The 19,964-nt window shown below is 43.7% G+C and overlaps 1 protein-coding gene across 1 annotated transcript; it reads right to left on the bottom strand.

The window, feature by feature from the left end:
- Window positions 1-863: 863 nt before the first annotated feature.
- Cdk1 (cyclin dependent kinase 1) lies at window positions 864-17,390 on the bottom strand. The gene is made up of 8 exons (XM_052744780.1): window positions 17,298-17,390; window positions 14,581-14,643; window positions 10,643-10,799; window positions 9,502-9,625; window positions 6,869-7,039; window positions 3,473-3,636; window positions 3,240-3,381; window positions 864-1,164 (listed from the first exon to the last, which is right to left on the bottom strand). The coding sequence occupies exons 2-8, from the start codon at window positions 14,615-14,617 to the stop codon at window positions 1,066-1,068; spliced, it is 894 nt and encodes a 297-aa protein (XP_052600740.1). The 5' UTR covers window positions 14,618-14,643; window positions 17,298-17,390; the 3' UTR covers window positions 864-1,065.
- Between the last annotated feature and the right edge of the window lie 2,574 nt (window positions 17,391-19,964).

Here is a 19,964-nt window from a genome sequence, read left to right as displayed (position 1 = left end):
CAGAAGCCTCTAGAATTGAAGCCTAATGCTGCAGGAACTTCCCTGACTCCAGTGAAGCACAGGGGACTGAGTCTGAGCTACTGTAAACTGAGCCGGCTAAAGGAGCAAAAAAACAAGTCTATTCCATCTCTAGGAGCTCAATCTTTTCAAGATCCTCTGAACAGTAAACTAAAACATCTCAGCCTTTTATTCTAAAAAGAGCAGCAGACATTCCAGACATTTCCTTTGACTACTAGCAGATAAATCAGGCTGCTTCTAAGAATTACACTAAGCAACCTAACTCAACAATTTAATTCCCAAAGTGAGTAATTTCAGCTAAATATTTGGACAAGGACATTTTTAGACACTGCTAATAAACAACACTGTCAAAAGAGTTTAAGCAGTTTTCAAGTTAGGCTTGGAAGCCAAGGCAGCCACTCTAACCTACCTCTGACTGCGGCACAGGAGCCCAACTGGACAAACGGCTTTCACAACAATTTCCCAACACTGCCCTTCTGCTCTGGACAGCCCTTGGTCTCTAGCTGTAAAACTCGGCCCACTCTGGTGCACTTACCTGTTGGTTTTATGTTCCTGAAAGCCCTATAGATCTCAGATCTTGGGCCTTCTCATCCACACTTAAACACAAGTAGAGAAAGTCTCTGCAAAGGCAGACTATAGAGTTTCCTCGTGGCAAGACACTGACAGGAAAACTTAAATACCCCGAGGATGAAGGCGTTTCAAAGCACCATGAAACCTGAACTCAGCTCCTTCAGACCACACGGTCCCAGCAGCAGGAACAGCTGAGTCCGGAATGATTCAGGTCTCTCAGTTCCTGCAGCAACACTTCTACTTTGTTACAGTAACAAACAGCCACCAGTGAGATCTACACATGTACAGAATTATTATATTTAAATTCATATGGAATAATATTTACATGTTAATTAAGTTATATGTATGAAATGAGGAAAGTCCAGGTGACGGTTTATAGACAAACAGAATGAAAATATACAAGACAGGAAGGAAGAAGAGCCAACAGTAAATGCCACTATCTGGCCCTGCCACAGCAGGCAGGACTGCCACAGAAAGCTACATCTTCTTAATCTGATTGTCCAAGTCATCAAAGTATGGGTGCTTCAGGGCCATTTTGCCAGAGATTCGTTTGGCAGGATCATAGACTAGCATTTTCTGGAGAGAAAAAGAAGAAACAAACTTAGAAAATAGCCCTTTAAAAACCCCACACTTCTTCCAAGAGCGAGCCACATTCGTAATTTCAGTGAGTGCCTGCTTGGGGGAACTTAGCTTCAGCAACTCACTACCAAGCCTGCCCTCTATTTACCCCTCCAAGATGGTCAACTCACAGACCTTTGTTAGGAATTATAAGGTAATTATAACCTCTGTTATAAATTACAAGATAAGCACTCAGACAGCTTTAAAATCGAAACATAAATTTACAGATTATCTAGTTAATTATATCTCCCTTGAGAATTACACGTCCATCTGTTATTCACAACATTCCTGAAAAGGTGGTGATCAACTATTGTGTTTCATGATGTAGTGTCCAAATAACACTTGCCCAGGCCAACAAAGGAAAAAATCCACAATATGTTTCTATAAACACAGCTATAATAGATGAATTATTTACAGTAAACTAATTTATATACTCCAGAGAAATTATTTGGTCTTAAATTTGTTCATACATATTATCTTCAGAGAAAACGAAATCAGTAACAGACTAAAAGCGCACTCCATCACGACCAATGGGGCTTTGAACTACGATGTAGTGGAGGATGACCTTGAAACTCCTGATCCCCCTGCCTCTACCTCCCAAAGGCTGGGATTATAGGCAGGAGCCACCACACCAGGTTTGTATGGTGCTAGAGACTGTAAACCCAAGGCTTCGTACATGCTGGGCATAATACTATCAGGGCTCCACCCTCAGGCCCTACAGATACTTCGGCTAACTAGTTACTAGTTAGAAACTCATGCATTCATTCAGGATTGTATGAAGGCTTTGAGGACATGTCAGTTAATCCTCACAGCAAAAGGGAGATACGCTGTGCTCTCCAGATTAAGACACCAAGTCTCTCAAGGACATTAAGAAACTTGTCCAAATCCGTAAATGTGGAAAAATAAACTGAAATCTGAAGCCAAGTCTAATCAATAATCCACAGTGGTTTCCAACTGTGGAAAATTTTGTTTCTCCGGGGTCTGCTAAGGATACAGACATTGCTGAGTGTAGCACGGCAGTCTTCTGAGTGCAGAGGACAATGACACTGTCACAATGTTCAGTGGGAGACAGGGCCACAGCAAGAATCAGCTAGTCCAGAGTGCTACTCAACTGAGGAAATTGTACAGAATTGACTTTTGTTAAGTGAAGTGGGGGAATTCTTTATGTTCAAAGACTGGAGAGCTAAGTGTAGAGCCCAGAGTCCATGGCTAACCGCCATGGAAACCTACCTCCATCCATGACCCACCAGCAGCAGAAAACAACAAAGGAGAGCTGGTACCTTTAGACATGACCAGCAGGCTGGGCCCAGAACACGGCAATGGTTCTAAGTTAACCAACACCACCAACAGCAAAGAGTGTGAAGGCTGTGGAGTCTGGACAATCTGAGCTCCATCTGGTGGCACAATCTATAGATTGTGACGGAGCTGAAAGACCAACTGGAACACGTATTTGAGTCCTTCTGGAAATTAGAATTTAACACCGCTCTACCTACAACAAATTCCCTAGAGCAGGCCTTTAACAGCAAGTTTGTTCTGTGCAACATTTTTGTAAAGAAAATAACTGCTAACTGGGTGCAGTAATGTAACTGAAGAAAAATCAAAATTCTGAGCCTTTCTAAGAGAAAACTAGGCCAGACCCAAGAACCGGAGTTTACATTGTAAAAAGCCTGAATATCTATCTCAAAGTATCAAGCAGTTGTGAACGAAGTGCAGTATGAGAAACACACAAAACAGCCAGGAAGGAGTCATTACAATTCAGCACCGTACCCTCAACGGTGGAAAGTGCGGGAGCCCTGGCCTCTGCTACCGCGTACCCACTGCATCTACCAGTGAGAAGCAAAGGAGACAGTCTAACCCTGAAGGTTACTCAGACCACTAGCACTGCACATCTCAAATGCAGCTGTCCCCACAGGCATCTAACTCCAGGACTCTCTTCCTGCCCGAGTCCAGGACTGAGTATGTTCAGTCACCCCACATGTCGCTATGAACACCCAAGAGCACTCTGCTCAACCCATAAAGCACAGCCGGCTTACTGAGAGCAAATCCAAGCCGTTTTCATCCAGGTTCTTGACGTGGGAGGCAAGGCTCCCTGGCTTCCACTTGGGAAACGTGTTCTTGTAGTCCTGCAGAGACTCTACTTCTGGCCACACTTCGTTGTTAGGAGTGCCCAGAGCTCTGAAAGAAAAACAAAATGCTATCACATACTTGGTGCCTTTATGATTTAACTTTACAAGCTTTTTACAGCTCAGGCATAAAACACAATTACCTGAAAATCCTGAAGAGCTGGTCAATCTCCGAATCACCATGGAAAAGTGGCTTCTTAGTGGCCAGTTCTGCAAATATGGTGCCTATACTCCAGATATCAACAGGGGTGGAGTAACGGGCTGATCCCAGCAACACTTCTGGAGATCGGTACCAGAGCGTCACTACCTGGTACAAGATGGAGCACACATAGTCAACGGTCCTTCTACAGCTGCTTCATTGGATTGTCTTTTAGAAAGCTGTGCAGGCCTCATCAGGAATGTAAGTCAGTTAACTACATACACTTAGCTGAAGCTAATTAGTTTATTTCTGAGTTCTGCTCATTAGTGGGTAAAAACCATAAACTTCTTGCTTTTCAAATCATTAAAGTAGAAAGATCAAAGTAGCTACAGCCTGGCTGGGCTTAGTGGCATCTACCTGTAATCCCAGCACTTCAGCACTCAGGAGGCAGAGGCAGGCAGATCTGTGAGTTCCAGGCCAGCCTGGTCTACAAAGTGAGTTTTAGGCTAGCCAGAGCTACATGGTGAGACCTTATAGTCTCGAAAACAAACAACAGCAAAAAATAGTTACAGCTTGATATGTTCCAAAAAAACTTAAAGCAGAAAAAACACTAAATAATAGATGGTTTAGGAATGATACTGTACAAAATTCAGGTTTTGTTTACATGTTAACATAGCAGCTAAAATTAACATGTGTTACAAACATGAGCAAAAAAAAAAAAATTGATTAGTGATTCAGAACTAACTAACCATAGTAGTATATTCATCAATATAGTGACTGCTGCTGAAACCCAACATGACAGAGACCTATTGGCCCTTAATGAAAAACTCTCCACTTCTGATGCCAATGGGGATTGAGAGCCCAATATGGCCAGCTTTGGCAAGCATTAACATAAGCCTAGGAACTGTAGCCATGCTTTTGGATTCTCCAGAAGAGCTGCCAGCCTAAGTCATGCTGGGATCAAGAAAAATGGGCCTCAGCGGTTCGTGTTCCTGGAGTTGTATATCCATGCCAGTGGATATCCACACGCTCCAGAAGAGAATTTGACATTACTGCTCCCATTGTTGCTGTTATAGCAGTGGCGGCCACCGCTGCTACTGTTTCTGGGATTACCATATCATAATTGGTTACTACAGCTAACACAGTGGAGACCCTGGCAGCAAAAGTAGCTATGACAGTTAGTTAATCTTTCATTCTATTGGGCATGATAAATTTAATTCAATAGTTATATACATTTCGATTGGCTTTGAAAATTATAAATTTATAAACTCAAGTTCCATTCACTTTTGGGATACCATCTTAAAAGGACTCCAATTTGCAGTAAGGCTTATTAAGGAAGGGAATGGCTCAGTTGCCTTTGGCCTACTGACTATGGGTGGGTTAGGACTTCTGTTGGTCTGTTCTGTGTCGAACACACAGATTGCAAGCCCAGTGCCACTTTGAGATCTTTGGCAGCAGTTAACTCTGCAACTCACACAAGATTGGGCCTGTATGATGAGTATTCAGAGACGGGTAATGCCTGGGGGGGGCGCTCACCAACCTAAGACAGAGCGCCTGTGTGGCCTGGGCAGGCGTCTCCATGACGGGTAAGGTGACCTGCTGACGTCCCAAGCAACCTAAGTCAGAAGCTCATTTTTTAGTAAAAGGGGGACCTGTAGGACCCTGGCCCCTGTTTTGGGTAACTGTTGCCTTACTTGCTGACCCTGACCTTGATATCCTCCCTATGCTAATTCCCTGCCGGGTTCCACCCTCCTGAATGCTTAAGGGAAGTTCCTTGACTGTGTATCCTGCATAATGGGCGTTAACAGCTTAGATGCAAGATTGTAAAACATCGTAGCGAACTTCTGCCCTCCTCCGGGGTTCTCCCATTGTGCTTACTGTAAGCCTGTATTTAAGACCTCTTCCCTCCTTCAATAAACAGCATTCGGCATTTAAAAAAAAAAAAATTCTGACACAGACTATGCATATATGTACTTATTTACACATAAATAAAGCAAATGGGTTTAAATGTTTAAAAAAAAATTGATTAGTGATTCAGAACTAACTAACCATTGTAGTATATTCATCAATATAGTGACTCTGTGACCTGGAAGAACAACGCTAATGAGGTCAACAGCAGCTACAGCCAAAGAAAATTCATCTAAGTGTGAAAAACGGAAAGGAAGAAACAAGACAGGCTGAGAGAGCAGGCAGCTCAGTGGAGCTTGCCTATCAAGGAGCATGTAAGGATCTGAGCCCCGGCACGGAATTCACCAGGCACAGGCGTGCCCACTCATGATCTCAGCACCCAAGAGGCAGAGGTAGTCATCATCATCACCCAAAGAATTTGAGGTCAGCCAGGGCTCCAGGAGACCCTGCCTCAAAAACTAAAAAAAAAAAGAAACAAGGTGGGAAAGGGGCAAGGGTCTGGTCACCTGACACTACGGACTCCAAGTTCACAACTCCCCAGGCGTCAATGTTCTTGCACTATACAAGTCACTGCCCTTTCAGAAACACCCAAGGAACCCAGTCTAGTGATGCAGACTACAATCTCAGTTCCCAGGAGGGGAGGATTCACAAGTCCAAAGCCTATCTGGTCCAGTGACTTGAAGGCCAGCCAGGGAAACTTAGCAAGACTCTTCCTCAAAGTAAGAGGTAAGAACACACAGTTCAGGGGTAGAACACTTGCCTGGCATGTGAGAGGCCCTAGGTTCAAGCCCCACTGTGGAGGAAAATCAACCAACCAACCAAATGAAATGCCAACCATCAAGAGAACACTGACAAAGCTTGATGACAGGGGCTCAGTGACGAAGCACTTGACTAACATGTGCAGGACTAAGGCTCAAAACTCCCTCCCTCGGGGCTGAAGAGATGGCTCAGAGGTTAAGAGCACTGGCTGTTCTTCCAGAGGTTCTGAGTTCAATTCCCAGCAACCACATGGTGGCTCACAACCATCTGTAATGAGATCTGATGCCCTCTTCTGGCCATGCAGACACAACACTGTATACATAGTAAATAAATAAATCTTAACAAAACAACAACCAAAAAAAAAAACCTCCCTCCCTCAATTATATAGTTACTGGCTCCTAAATGTATCAGAATAGATACCTCACACAGTAAAACCTGACCTTTAATTGATCTGAATGACCCTATAGCAGGGTCCAATCAGGAGGAACCACAGCTCTGGGAAAGACCAATATAAACAAGTAAAAACTTCAAAAGCTACATACAGTAAACCGCTTACTTCTGCGGGCCTCTTCAGGAATCTCCCCGGACAAAACATGCCTAAAGTTGCAGTGTGAAAATATATATATTTCACATATACTCGAGTGACTTCAGAGGCAAGAAGAATAAAATGATGCTACCAGAGCAGAAACTTTTTTCACCCAAGCAGTTCTTTCCTGGCAGCAACACAGCTTACCTCGTGTGTGTATACTCTAATCGGTATCCCAAAAGCTCTGGCAAGGCCAAAATCAGCCAGTTTGATTGTTCCTTTGTCATCGATCAATAGATTCTGAGGTTTCAAGTCTCTGTGAAGAACTCTTCGGGAGTGACAAAACACAATACCCTGGAGGATTTGGTACAGGTAACTCTAGAAAAGAAAAGTCAGATATTTAATCACGCCACAGGACTCCAAAATGATCGCTGTTTCTGAAGAAATTATGACGCAGAGAAATAATTTAAGACCTTTCAGGCACCTTTACACTACCATAAACTCGTGGGCAGGAACCCTGTACATGCAGTGTATGTGTATGGAAGGATGTACCTAGACCCACGTGAGCATTTAAGCTTTTGTCCCCAATCTTCCAGTCACAAGTTAGCCCCCTACAAAGAAGTTTCCACACACACACATCAAGTGCTTCTTTCTGGAATGCAGTTGCTCTTTCTCATTTCTCTCACTTTACACATGCACTTCCTCTTTGGAGACATTTGACTGACTTAAAAGTTTGAAATGGGAAAATATGTAAAACAGATAAAACTCGTGTGTGTGTGTGTGTGTGTGTGTGTGTGTGTGTGTGTGTGTGTGTGTGTGTGTGTTTGTGTGTGTGTGAACACTGACTATGTTTGCCTGTGCATACATCCATGTAGGTACCAGGGCAGAGGTGGAAGTCTGTCTTCTGCTATTACTTCCACCTTAGTTTTTGAGGTAGCATCTCTCACTAAACCTGAAGTTCACCATTCTGGCCAAACTGGCTGGTCAGTACATCCCTGGGACACACCCCCTTCTCCTCTGCCCTTTATAGATGTACCCACTGCCACAACTGACTCATCTGGATGCTGGGAACAAGAACCCAAGTCCTCATGCTTACAACATAAGCATTTTCCTCACTGAGATGTCCCCAAAGCCTTACAATCTAGTTCTGAAAACAAAATGAGTCATTGTGCTACAAAACAAAACGAAAAGGGGGGAAGGGGGGCAGAAAAATTGACATTATTTCAATACATCTGATTAATATATTATCTTCAACAAGACATAAAAATAAAACAAAGTACAAAAGCCATTAAGATTATTGTGCTGGGTAATTTTATGTCAACTTAACACAAGCTAGTCACTGGAGAAGAGGGAGCTTCAATTGAGAAAACACCTCCATAAGATCAGGCTGTAGGCAAGCCTGTAGGGCATTTTCCTGATTAGTGACTGATGTGGGTGGTGCCATCCCTGAGCTAACATATATGGTCCTTGGTTCTATAAGAAAGCAGGCTGAGCAGGCCATGAGGAATAAGCCAGTAAGCAGCACTCCTCTACAACCTCTGCATCAGCTCCTGCCTCCAGGTTCCTGCTCTGTCTTCCTTCAGTGATGAACTATTACATGGAACTGTCAGCAAAATAAACCCTTTCCTCCCCAAGTTGCTTTGGTCATGGTGTTTCATCACAGCAATAGTAACCCTAAGACATACATAATATAAAACATTGGCAATGGTGGGCACCACTAACAAAGTGGGAAAAAAGGCAAGGGAAGGAATTATCTTTGTGTTACTAAAAAGACCTTTGAAATCATTGAACAATATTGTAATATAGAAAGATCAGTGAATATGAATAGGCTATGCATAAATCATGTTAAATATCAAATAAAATAACTATAATAAGCCCTTTACATAAACTACTGAGACTATTTAAAAGATACATACAATCAAATTTGGGTAATGATATAATAAAATAACAACCGATTTTTAGAGGTCATATGGTCCTATCTGCCAAGATCTTAAATATAAACACATATTTTATCCCAGTCCAAGAATTCATCTCAACAGTGACATAAAGAGGTGGACTCAGTGGCACAAGCCTATAATCCCCACACTTGAGAGACAGAGGCTGGAGGATAGAAATTCCAGGGCAACCTTTATCGCACATAAAGACAATCACTGCAGCATAGCAATCACTAAATTAGGAAGTCACAGAAATGTAAAAAAAATGGAAATGGTTTAATAATGGTTATTAAACCATTCATGAAACAGAGATAAAAAGGCCAACTAATGTGTGTGCAATACATATACAAAAATGATCCCATTCTTTATATACATACAAAGTCAACATGACAGTGTCTCCAAGAAGGCATAGATGGTACCTCAGTATAAAAATAAAGCTGGTTTAAGGTTAACACACCTTTACCTTAGACATTTAATATCTATCTACATACATTTGCTGAGAAAAATGCTTGCCTAGTTATGCACAATGCCCTGGGTTCAATACCCAGCACCACAAAGAATGACATATACATTTATAATTTAACTGAAATACAATGTTTACATTAACCAAGACGTATTCTTCACAGAATAAGACCACTGAGCATCAGCAATAGCATACTCTGTCTCCAGCAATGTAATACAATGTAATATAATGTAATACAGTGTGGCGATTATATCCTCCAGCACCACTTTTCACTCTAGAACTGTCTGGTAATAAGATGAGCAAATGATGATCTGTGTGGGAAGAAAATAAAACCCTCTCTACTTCTATTCTCTTACAGGGTTTCCAACATTCACCCACAAAACACAAGGATAAGCCCCACACTCAGAGTGCATAAGCATTTATAAAAGTATGCAAAGCCTTACCTTAACGAGTGAAGAATCCATGAACTGACCAGGAGGGATAGAATCCAAGTACTTCTTGAGATCCATGGACAGGAATTCAAAAATGAGATACAACCTGGAGTCCTGCATGAGCACATCCTGAAGACTGAGCAGAAAAGCCGTGCATGAGAGTTCAGCAAATACCTCCCTCTGCCCTTGTGCTTTCGCCAAGTACAACCGCTTCTGAGAGCTTCACAATTATCAGGAGCTTCTCATAACTACCTTCACATTGAAGACTTGAGGAAGGCATTTCAGGACAGTAATTTATGTCTTCCTGTATAGCCTGTCTTTGTCCCTCAGCTCGTCTTTCATTGAGATAAATGAACTATCAACATTAAAGTTGAACCTAACTTTAACAGCTGTTCCCTATTCCCAGCCCCAGCACAATAGTTAGACCCAAGCCTAGAGTAGAGGCCTGTCACCCCAACTAACAGAGGCAGAAGCTAGGATGTTAAGGCAGAGGATCTCTAAATCCAAAGACTGCCCAGGCTACAGAGTGAGTACAAGGCCAACCTGGGTAGTTTTGTGAGATCCTGTCTCAAAATAAATTTAAAGAGGGCTGGAGGCTGGGTGTGGAGGTTTAAAAGCCCACAGTCCCAACACTTGAGGCTGCTAGAGGACAGGCTGAGTGAGCCTGAGTAAAATCTTGTCTCAAAAATTCAAAACCCCAAAACTAAGACAGCCTGGATACAGCTCAGTGGCAGAGCACTTTCTTAGCATGCCCAAAGCCCTGGGTTCAGTACCTAGTACCACTAGAAATTCTAATGAACCACTAGACCACTTCCTCAAAGACCCAGCCCAAATGAGTCAATAAAAAAATAAAACATTTTCCCCGCTCGGACCTAGCTACTAAAGGGCCTGTGGAGAGCTGGGCTCTGAATAGGAGCTGACAAAGCTCCTCACGGAGCCGCTACCATGCCTGCTCCTCCAGCCAACACTAATTCTCAGCACCATGTCTGGAATTCTTTGAACAGGCTGTTCTCTATCTCCTCCTAGTATCATAAACAACAAATAAACAGGACTCTATCCCACTCCACCCAAAAACTAAGCAGATACAAAAATTCCCACATTAAGGTTCATCTGAAGTAGCATGGGGAGAATTTTCAATTCAGACATAGCACACCTGACTATATTTGGATGGCGAAGTTCTTTTAACAGAGAAATTTCCCGAATCGCAGTACTAGGCACTCCTTCTTCCTCACTTTCAAGTCTGATTTTCTTCATGGCCACTATCTGGCCAGTAGTCCTGTGTCTACCCTTATACACCACACCATAAGTACCTGAAATGAAGCAAAGAGATTTTTTAAAGTGAACCCTTAAGGTGTCACATGATAGACATGCCTGCTGTGTGACCAGACAGGAGGTCACCTCACACCAACTTAAAACTTTCACTACTTCCAAAAAGAAACCTACCATACACATAGCTTAAGAATAAAATTCTGGGGTCACCCAAGTCTCCCCAGTTAAGTTTCCTTCATGAGTCAGCACATGAACATTAGGAAATGGATCTCCTACAAGTTGAAATTCACCTGTCAAATATCCTGCATGCAATTAAAACACTTCGTAAACTGAAGCTCAGAAAGCAGTCCCCCAGAGAAGGCACTGCGACACTTTCAGAAAACTGTAATGATTTATGCTTTCCATGATACTTTAACACATCTCAAAATGTAGTCAACACTCCTCACCCAGCACAGAGAAACAGGGACAAATACCACACATTTTATTAAGACCAATAAAACTGCTACTGCTACAGTAGCAAGCCTCCCTCCAGTTGGGAATGTTGAAAACACTATAACCTGAGTGTCACATGAACAGCAATGACAGTAAGAAGAGACAGTGGGGTGTGGCGGGCACAGCAAGCCAGACTAATGACCCAGCTCACACCTGTGCTGCATGCACTTCTCCAGATATTACAGGCGCCTTCTAAACTCAGGGTCCAGTTTGAAGAGGTACTAAACTCCCTGGGTATATATATACAACCTTGTTGGAAAGTTTTTCATGGCATCAATATGACTTCAAAAATAGCTAGAACACCAGGCCTGGTGACACACAGCTGTAATCACAGCTACTTGAAAGGCTAAGGCCTGGACAACTTAGTGAGACCACCTGCCTCAAGAGACGAAGATCCCAGCATGGTGTGTATGTCTGCAAGCCTATCACCTGGACTAGAGCAGTTTCTTCCAAATGTCTAAGCCACAGCCTTCATTGGTTCTAAGAATCTGCCCTAGTGATCAACTGCTTAGAGTACTAAGTAGTTTTCTCAGCAGCAAGTGGACACCCACGTGATATCTGTTCCAGCATTTTTTTAAAATTCCAGGACAGTATGTTTTCCTAACAATTCAGTCATTTTAATGATATTATTTCAAATAAAATCCTATTTTGACCAAATGCTAGGTGACTTTCAATAACCAAAATATTCCAGATAAAAAGAACTGACTACATTTTGTCTACAAAGCCCTAGGAAATCTATGCACTCACATGTTCCTTAAGGGTGGAAATCTGACTTGTATGAAGCACACAGCAGCTAAGCCATTAGCAAGATGACATTGTCTGGGCAGTCTCAATTAGCAAGTTTTATCACAATCCAATAAAAAAATGATTAATTCTGAATTCCTACAGCATTTTGTTTCCTCCCAGTGTACTACTTCAATCCTTGAATCATGTGCAGAACTAAGTCATGATTAGAGCCAACACTCAGTAAACATTGATTCTTAGACAACACAGAATTGTGTTGACATGGCTCTTCTCAATTAATGTCTGCAATAGGATAACCACTTCACTTGTTAATCACTGAACACTAGTCAAGAAATAAACATGTTTTTAATTCAGAAGTATTTTAAACCATTTAATAATTGGGGGTGGGGGGCAGGTATCAAACAAGGCTGGAGAGATGTCTCAGGGTGAGAATTCACACTGCCCTTGCAGAGGACCAGTACCTACACGAGACAATTCACAACCACCTGTAACTCCAATTCCACAGTGGACATCACCTGGCCTCTGTGGACTCTGCATACCTGTACAAACCCACACTCAGACACTATATACACTTCATTTTTAAAAAGGTCATACAGTAAAAGCAAGCCTAAGATCTCAGCTATCCTGGGGGTAAAGGCCCAATAGCACTGAGTGGTAAAAGCCACAAATCCTCACAAATGTTTCTGGAGTGCTTACTAAATGCCAAGGAAGCCTCCACCAACCAGTGTAGACAGCTATGTGAGTTGAAGACTGTCTTGCTGGGCATGGTGGCCAACAATAGGCAGGTGACTAAGTAAGAAAACACTAACGTGGTAAAGACTTATCTTCTATCTTATCCACAGGTCTTGACCACGTAGCTGGTATTAGCACAAGAAACTTCTATGTGGACAAGATCACCTAGTTTTCAAATTATTTCAACAGGTCAGTTTTTCAGCACAGCCTACACAGAACCCAAGACAGCCAGACACAACGGAGCAGACAAGCCTCTAGGTCGGAGAGGAGTTCAGGAAAGCAGGTGAAGGTGCTCCAGTACCTGAGCAGTGAGAGATGTCGGGGCCTCAGCCTTTGTGGAGCTTAAACCTGGAGCAACTAAAAGGAATACTGAGGCGGATGTAAAGGAAACAAGCACATTCCTTTGACTAGAGCCTTGGTTCTCAGCATGTGGGTGGCGACCCCTTTGGGGTTGAACTGCCCTTTCACAGGGGTCACCTAAGACTATTGGAAAACAGATATTCACACAATTCATAACAGTAGCAAAATTACAGTTATGAAGTAGCACGAAGACAACTTTACATGGTGGGGAGTGGTGGGATCACCACAACATGAGGAACTGTATTGAAGGGTGGAGGCATTAGGAAGGTTGAGTTGAGAAGCACTGAACTAGAACGAGTTGAAAAGTGAAGCCAGCATGGGATGGCTTTAGATAGCCCTATCTGAGGGGGTCAAAGAATCCAATGGGAGAGGTAGGTGGCAGCAGATGAGGCTGCTGAGGGGGTTGGTTACCATGTAAGGGGACCATTGTGGAGACGATGGTCACATTAAGACAGAAAACTCCAGACTCCCATCTGAACACTACCTGGCCTACTAAATTCCCTGCCTTGGTTTTAATACCCTGTATAAGTAGGGTCTCTGAACAGAGATGAAAATAAAAATGGTCCTCAACAGAACCCACAGAGAAACAAGTTCCATCATTTGCTCCTGGAGAGCTAAGAATGACGTCTCGACTCCTAGGTAGAAATATGGAAATTCTGTTGTAGGGAGAGAAAAAAAGAAAGAAATAGGAAAGGGTTATTTTCATTCCTCATTTATGCCACATGGGCCTAAGCATTTTTCAAAATACTACAGAAAGGAACTGAACAACACATGAAAGTCACAAAGTCTAAGCCATTCTTGCCCATGGTAACCACAGAAAATCATTCAGCTTAGTTTGCCAATTACTGCACCTAGTTTACATACAACTTAGTCTAATATCTAGAATTAAGACTAAAAGTGTATTGTGAAATTAGCATAATTCTACTCCTGAAACACACATACAAGCTATCAGTAGTGTTTCCGAAACACAGGCATCCAGGTGTTCAGTACCAGAAGTGAGACCAGCTCAGTGGTCTAGTGTGTGAGGCCCTATGGTCTCAAGGATTCGGAATAATTTAAATTCTCTTGAGCGAAAATGTTTTAGGTTATAAGTAAACTATGTCTTGTTGTGGCTGTGATAAACACCCAGACAAAGACAACCTAAGGAAGGGTTTGTTTGGACTCAGAGTCTGGGTCACAGTCCAGCAGCAGCAGGAACACAAGGCAGCTGAGAGTGAGGTTTACTACGGCTTGGCTCCCTCTCTCCATTTACAGTCCAGGATCTCAGCCGGGGCGTGGGGCCCACAAGTGGGAGGAAGACCCTGCCCACTTCAATATAGTTGAGATAATCCCCTAGAGGAGTGCTCAAGAGTGATTCCAGATTCTGTTAAGGTGACCACTAACACCAACTGTAAAAGCGTACTACAAATACATCAAAGACTGCACTTAATGTTTTTGTGTTACACAGGAGCACTGACGAATTATTTTCAAAAACTTTATACGAAAACCACTCACCTTCTCCAATTTTCTCTATTTTGATATAGTCTTCCATAGTTACTCAACAGGTTATGATGGACCCTAAAATAAGGGGAAACACTGGTTTGATTACATATTACTAATTCACCATTAAGACATCACATACAAATTGTCTTCCACAGTGCCTTCTGCCTAGCCCATAAACATGTTATTATATCCAAACATATTACCAGGGTTTAGCTACTCTTGCAGCAGCTCTCTGAGCCTTCTCGGCTCCCAAGACATTGCATTTGCATATTCTATACAGCATAGTATTTGGCCTCTTCACATTTCACAAATCAAGCAGCCTGGTGAGAAAGGCCTGTCATCCCGGCTGCTGAGGCGGCTGATACAGAAGGATTAAAAGTTAAAGCCTAGCTAGAACAACTTAGTGACACTATGTCTCAAAATTTAAAATTAAAAAAAAAAAAAGAAAGAAAAAAGAAACGCATAAGGCCTTAAGTTTGATTTCTAGGACTATAAGTTTAAAAAAAAAAAAACCAGAAGAGTGATTTTAACACCAATACATGCTAATTCTACCCAACTATTTCAAGACACACTGCTACTGTACTAAATTTGTACCGTTTTAATTTTCTGAAAATCATTAAGAATCTCTGAGAAGGATGTCATGCATGATGTCATGCATGATCCTAGCACAAGGAAAGCTGAAGCAGAAGAGCAGGTTCAAGGCCACCCTCTGGCCTAATTTACTGCAACACTGTCTCAAAAAGAAAGGATGTACCACCTAAAGTACAACCACTAGAAATAGCATTTATCCCAGCACTCGGGAGGCAGAGGCAGGCGGATCTCTGTGAGTTCAAGGCCAGCCTGGTCTACAGCACAAGATCCAGGAAAGGCGCAAAGCTACACAGAGAAACCCTGTCTCGAAAAACCAAAAAAAAAAAAAAAAAGAAATAGCATTTGTTTATATTACAAGCATCCAATTTACTTGAGCAGCAGAAATGTTTTTAGCCACTCAAGTGAATTGAATGCCTTTTAAAAAGCAGCCACAGACAATCCCACTCAAGACACTCAAAGGGAAACATGCTGGCTAATTTTATGTCAATGTGACACCAGCTAAAGTAATCTGAGAGGAGGGGACCTCAAATAAGAAAATGCTTCCCCAAGATGGGGGCTGCAGGCAAGCCTGTGGAGCATTTTCTTAGTCTTGACCGGGAGGGCCCAGATCACTGTAGGTGGTATCCCATGGTCCTGGGTTCCATAAAAAGGCAGGCTAGGCAGGCTGAGCAAGCCGTAAGAAAAGAAAAGAAAAAAAAAAAAGCTAGTAGGCAGCATTCCTTCATGGTCTCTATACATCAGGTCCTGCCTCTAGGTTCCTGCCCTGTTTGAATTCCTTTCCTGACTTCTTGTGTTGATGAACTAACTGTGATGTGGAAGGTAAAAGTCAAATAAACCTTTTCCTCCCCAAAATGCTTTGGCCAGTGTTTCATCACAGCAATAATCCCAAGGCAGTGTATTTGTACAAAATTCTAATCACACTTGCAAAGTGTCACCAACAAAAGAGAAAAAAAAAAAAATCCTTGCCTCAAAGAATGGTGGAAAAAAGCTAAGCACCTTTGCCGTGAAAGCCCTTTGCCACAGATCAGATCTTTACGAAGATCACCGAAGAGCTGACATTTTGTGAGTTCTGTTCCTCACGGATTCCTTTCCCAAGTAAAATGAACCCCGTGGAGTGTGGCAGCACAGTCCGGAATCCCAGCTCTCACGACTACACAAGGAGTCAGTCAGGGGCTCAAAAAAAATCTCAGCGATGCGCATTTTTATGAAATTACAACGGACATTTTTAAAAAAAAAATCCTTTTTCTTCAATATGCCTACGTCGTATAACTATAGCACATGAAAACTTCTCAGCCCCTTTTGTACATACAGCTAAGAGTTAACGCGTCTTCAAAGCTGGCTCATTTCCTTCCAACATTTTCCAGTCTCCTGGGGCTGGTGCCATTAGCTGCCCAGTGCACCTCTCTAGACCAGACCTCCAAGTTGTGGGGGATGGTGATGTGCACACCAGAACCTTCAGCAGTCGCTACTTTTTTTTTTTTAAGACGACGGATGTTAAAGCATCAGTGTTTCTACGTCTCAGCCTGTCTTAGCCTGGGTGCCGTCTGTGCCTGTCTGTCTACAAGCGGAGACAACTAAAAATACAAAGCACGAGCCTAGGTTCTTCCTTGGCTCTGGACCTTGATAGCCATGCTCTCAAACGACCACGGAGCAATCTCTCCCGCAGGACCCACCGCGGGCCTCCGAGGGCCGCTGACGTGGTGCAGCCTAGCTCTGCACCGGCGGCCAACAGGGCCTGGGACACGGCGTGGCACCCCGCCCACCCCCGGGGCTCCAGCGAGGCCCTGCGGCTCTGCAGGGACCCCGGGCTCGCCTGAGGCCCTGCACGTCCGCGGGGACCCCGGGCTCAGGGGAAGCCCTGCCCTTCCACAGGGGACCCGGGGCTCACGGGAGGCGCTGCCCCTCCACAGGGGGACCCCCGGGCTCACGGGAGGCCCTACACGTCCCCAGGGGACCCCCGGGCTCAGCGGAGGCCCTACCCGTCCACGGGAGACCACGTCCTCACGTGGAGGCCCTACCCGTCCACAAGGGGACCCTGGGCTCACACGGATGCCGTAACCCGTCCACAGGGGGTCCCCCCCGGGCTCACGCGGAGGCCCCGCAGGCCCGGCCCGCACCCGGCCCGCCTCACGCCATACCTCCCTTGTTCCCGCGGCGGCCACCCCGCAGTTCCGGACTGCGCGGACGCAGCGGCTCCCGGAGCTCAGAGGCCGAGTGCCAGCCGTTTCAAACTCACCGCGATAAAGCGCCTGGGATCCACCAATCAGGGTCCCCGTAGACGTTCAAAGGAGCCAATCACAGCCGAGCTTCGATGGGGCGGGGCCGCCTGGGAGCCCAGAGCGCGAAAGGGAGCGGAAACCGCGGCTGGAGGAAAAGCAGGAGGGCGGGCGCCAACTGACTCTGAGCTCGGCTTTCCCTCCAGGGTCGTCCTACTGTTTCTCGACAATCCAATCTAAATTTTTTCTCTCTCTCTCTCCTCTCTTTTGTAATTTCCCTCCAGGAGTAGTAACACGTCTCAAAAATTGAAATAGCTAGCCACAAAAGTGATATTGCCATAATGTAGAGAGTCTCTTACTTTTACTGCCAACATTTAAAACTGCTTTGTGATTACGCTTTTCAAATATATATATTCCACCTTTAATCCCAGCACAGGCATGAACAGGGAGACCTCTTTGAGTTGAGGCCAGCCTGGTCTACAGAGCGAGCTCCAGAACAGCCTACACAGAGAAACCCTGTCTTGAAAAACAAAAACAGTGTATATATGTGTGTGGGGTGTGTGTGTGTGTGTGTGTGTGTGTGTGTACACACAATGTTAAGTGTCATTATGAAATTTCCAAATAATATTGGTCTTGATTAATTCTCCTCAAGCCTTCTCCAGGTACCCCTGGTCCCCTCACCATGTGACGGCACATGCCCCACCCCACCCCCAGCCATCCATGTCACTATTGCCAGTCCCAGGAGACTCTCTTTTTCCCCTATGGAAAAGAGCTTCTACACACACTTACATATGAACATTCTATGTTCCTGCAGATTTCATTGATGGTGGTTTTTCAAATGAATGATTAGCTGGACAGCAAACGGATCACATCTAAAGTACCTTGACGAGATAATGGAAAGGGAGATGATGGAACACTGAAAGACGTCCTCAAAAATGTAAAGAAAAATGCCTGTCTGTCTCTGTGATGTTATACATATGTACCCACGCTTTGCTTTTATATTGTGTATAAAATGTTAAAATATCAAATGCTTTAAAATATCGCCACATAAGAATTTTAAATATTCCTTAAAATGCAAAGCTTCACAATACTAAGAACAAACAAAAAGGCATGTATTTTCTATGCTCTAACTCAATATCAAAAGCTATAACCCATCGGCACCCTCCAACCACATGCCTCAAAGGGGATCTGCTCCACCTTGAAAAGATTTTTCTTTTCTTTCTTTTTCAAGACAGTGTTTCTCTGTGTAATAGCCCTGGCTGTCCTGGAACTTGCTTTTGTAGACCAGACTGGCCTTGAACTCACAGAGATGTGATTGTCTCTGAGTGCTGGGATTAAAGGCGTGCACCACCATGCCCTGCTGAAAAGATTCTTAACTCTTGGAGAAAATAAAGCAGTGTGATAAGGGGCTGGAGAGATGGCTCAGCAGCTAAGAGCATTTGTTGCACAATCATGAAGATTTGAAATCAGATCCCGTTACCAACAAAACAAGCCAGGCATCTTGTAAATGCCTATAACTCCAGCTCCAAGGAACTCATGCTCTCTTCTCGCCTCCCTATGTTTGCACAGGCATGCAGACACACACACATCCCGTACATACACACACACACACACACACACACACACACACACACACACACACACACTCATACACCCACACATAAATAAATATTTTTAAAAATCAGAATGATAAAGCTGAGGATAATAAGAGACAACCTAGGATGGAGTTGTCTTTGCCTAGACTTCATAAGAAGAAGAAAGTGGATCGCAACATCTATCTATTAGAAGACCTGTATTAGGATGAAGAATAAACCAGTTTAGACATGCAGGGTTTTTTTTGTTGAAAAAAAATTTTCATACAAAATACTTTGATCATGTTTTTCCTCTTCCCCAGTTTATATCAGATCATCCCCGACTCCCTACTCACCCAATTTTATGCGCTTGCTCCCCCCCCCCCCCGCCCCCCATGGAAGAAAATCTGCTGCTTAAGTCTGCTTTATTATGGTAGCTCAGAGGAAGTCTAAGTCAATTATCTGGTTTCTTTTTGTTTTGTTTTTTTTTTTTTTTTTTTTTGGTTTTTCGAGACAGGGTTTCTCTGTGTAGCTTTGCGCCTTTCCTGGAACTCACTTGGTAGTCCAGGCTGGCCTCGAACTCACAGAGATCCGCCTGGCTCTGCCTCCCGAGTGCTGGGATTAAAGGCGTGCGCCACCACCGCCCGGCCTTGTTTTGTTTTTAATGGAGAACAGTCTGAGAAACATTTGCTTTAAAACATATGAAAGAAATAGTCCCTACATAAAATGGCCAGCTTTAATCCCAGCACTTGGGAGGCAGAGGCAGGTGGATCTCTGAACTCAAGGCCAGCCTGGTCAACAGAGCAAGTTCCAGGACAGCCAGAGCTACATGGAGAAACAAAAATAAAAAATAAAAAAACACAAACAAACAAAAGAATGGGGTCTTTGGGATATGATGTAGCTTGGTGATGTGGTGCTTGCTTATGTGCAAAGCCTCATGGTCTAGTCCTGCACTCCACTCCCTCTGAAAGCAGAGCTCAGATAAAGAGTTATGCATGGAAAGAAACCTCTGAGAAGA

Source organism: Peromyscus californicus, unplaced genomic scaffold, assembly GCF_007827085.1.
Source record: "Peromyscus californicus insignis strain IS unplaced genomic scaffold, ASM782708v3 Scaffold_19__1_contigs__length_69161282, whole genome shotgun sequence".
Classification (NCBI taxonomy): Eukaryota; Metazoa; Chordata; class Mammalia; order Rodentia; family Cricetidae; genus Peromyscus; species Peromyscus californicus.
The sequence above is the reverse complement of the archived record's forward strand: the minus strand, read 5'-3'. Positions and strand labels throughout refer to the sequence as shown.

What these genes read in the sequence shown, in the direction of transcription:
- Cdk1 (XM_052744780.1), bottom strand. Translation starts at nt 14,617, where the DNA reads ATGGAAGACTATATCAAAATAGAGAAAATTGGAGAAG. An exon ending in AATAGAGAAAATTGGAGAAG is followed by an intron (nt 10,800 to 14,580) that starts GTGAGTGGTTTT and finishes GCTTCATTTCAG; the next exon opens with GTACTTATGGTGTGGTGTAT. An exon ending in TTAGAGTATACACACACGAG is followed by an intron (nt 3,637 to 6,868) that starts GTAAGCTGTGTT and finishes ATCTTGTACCAG; the next exon opens with GTAGTGACGCTCTGGTACCG.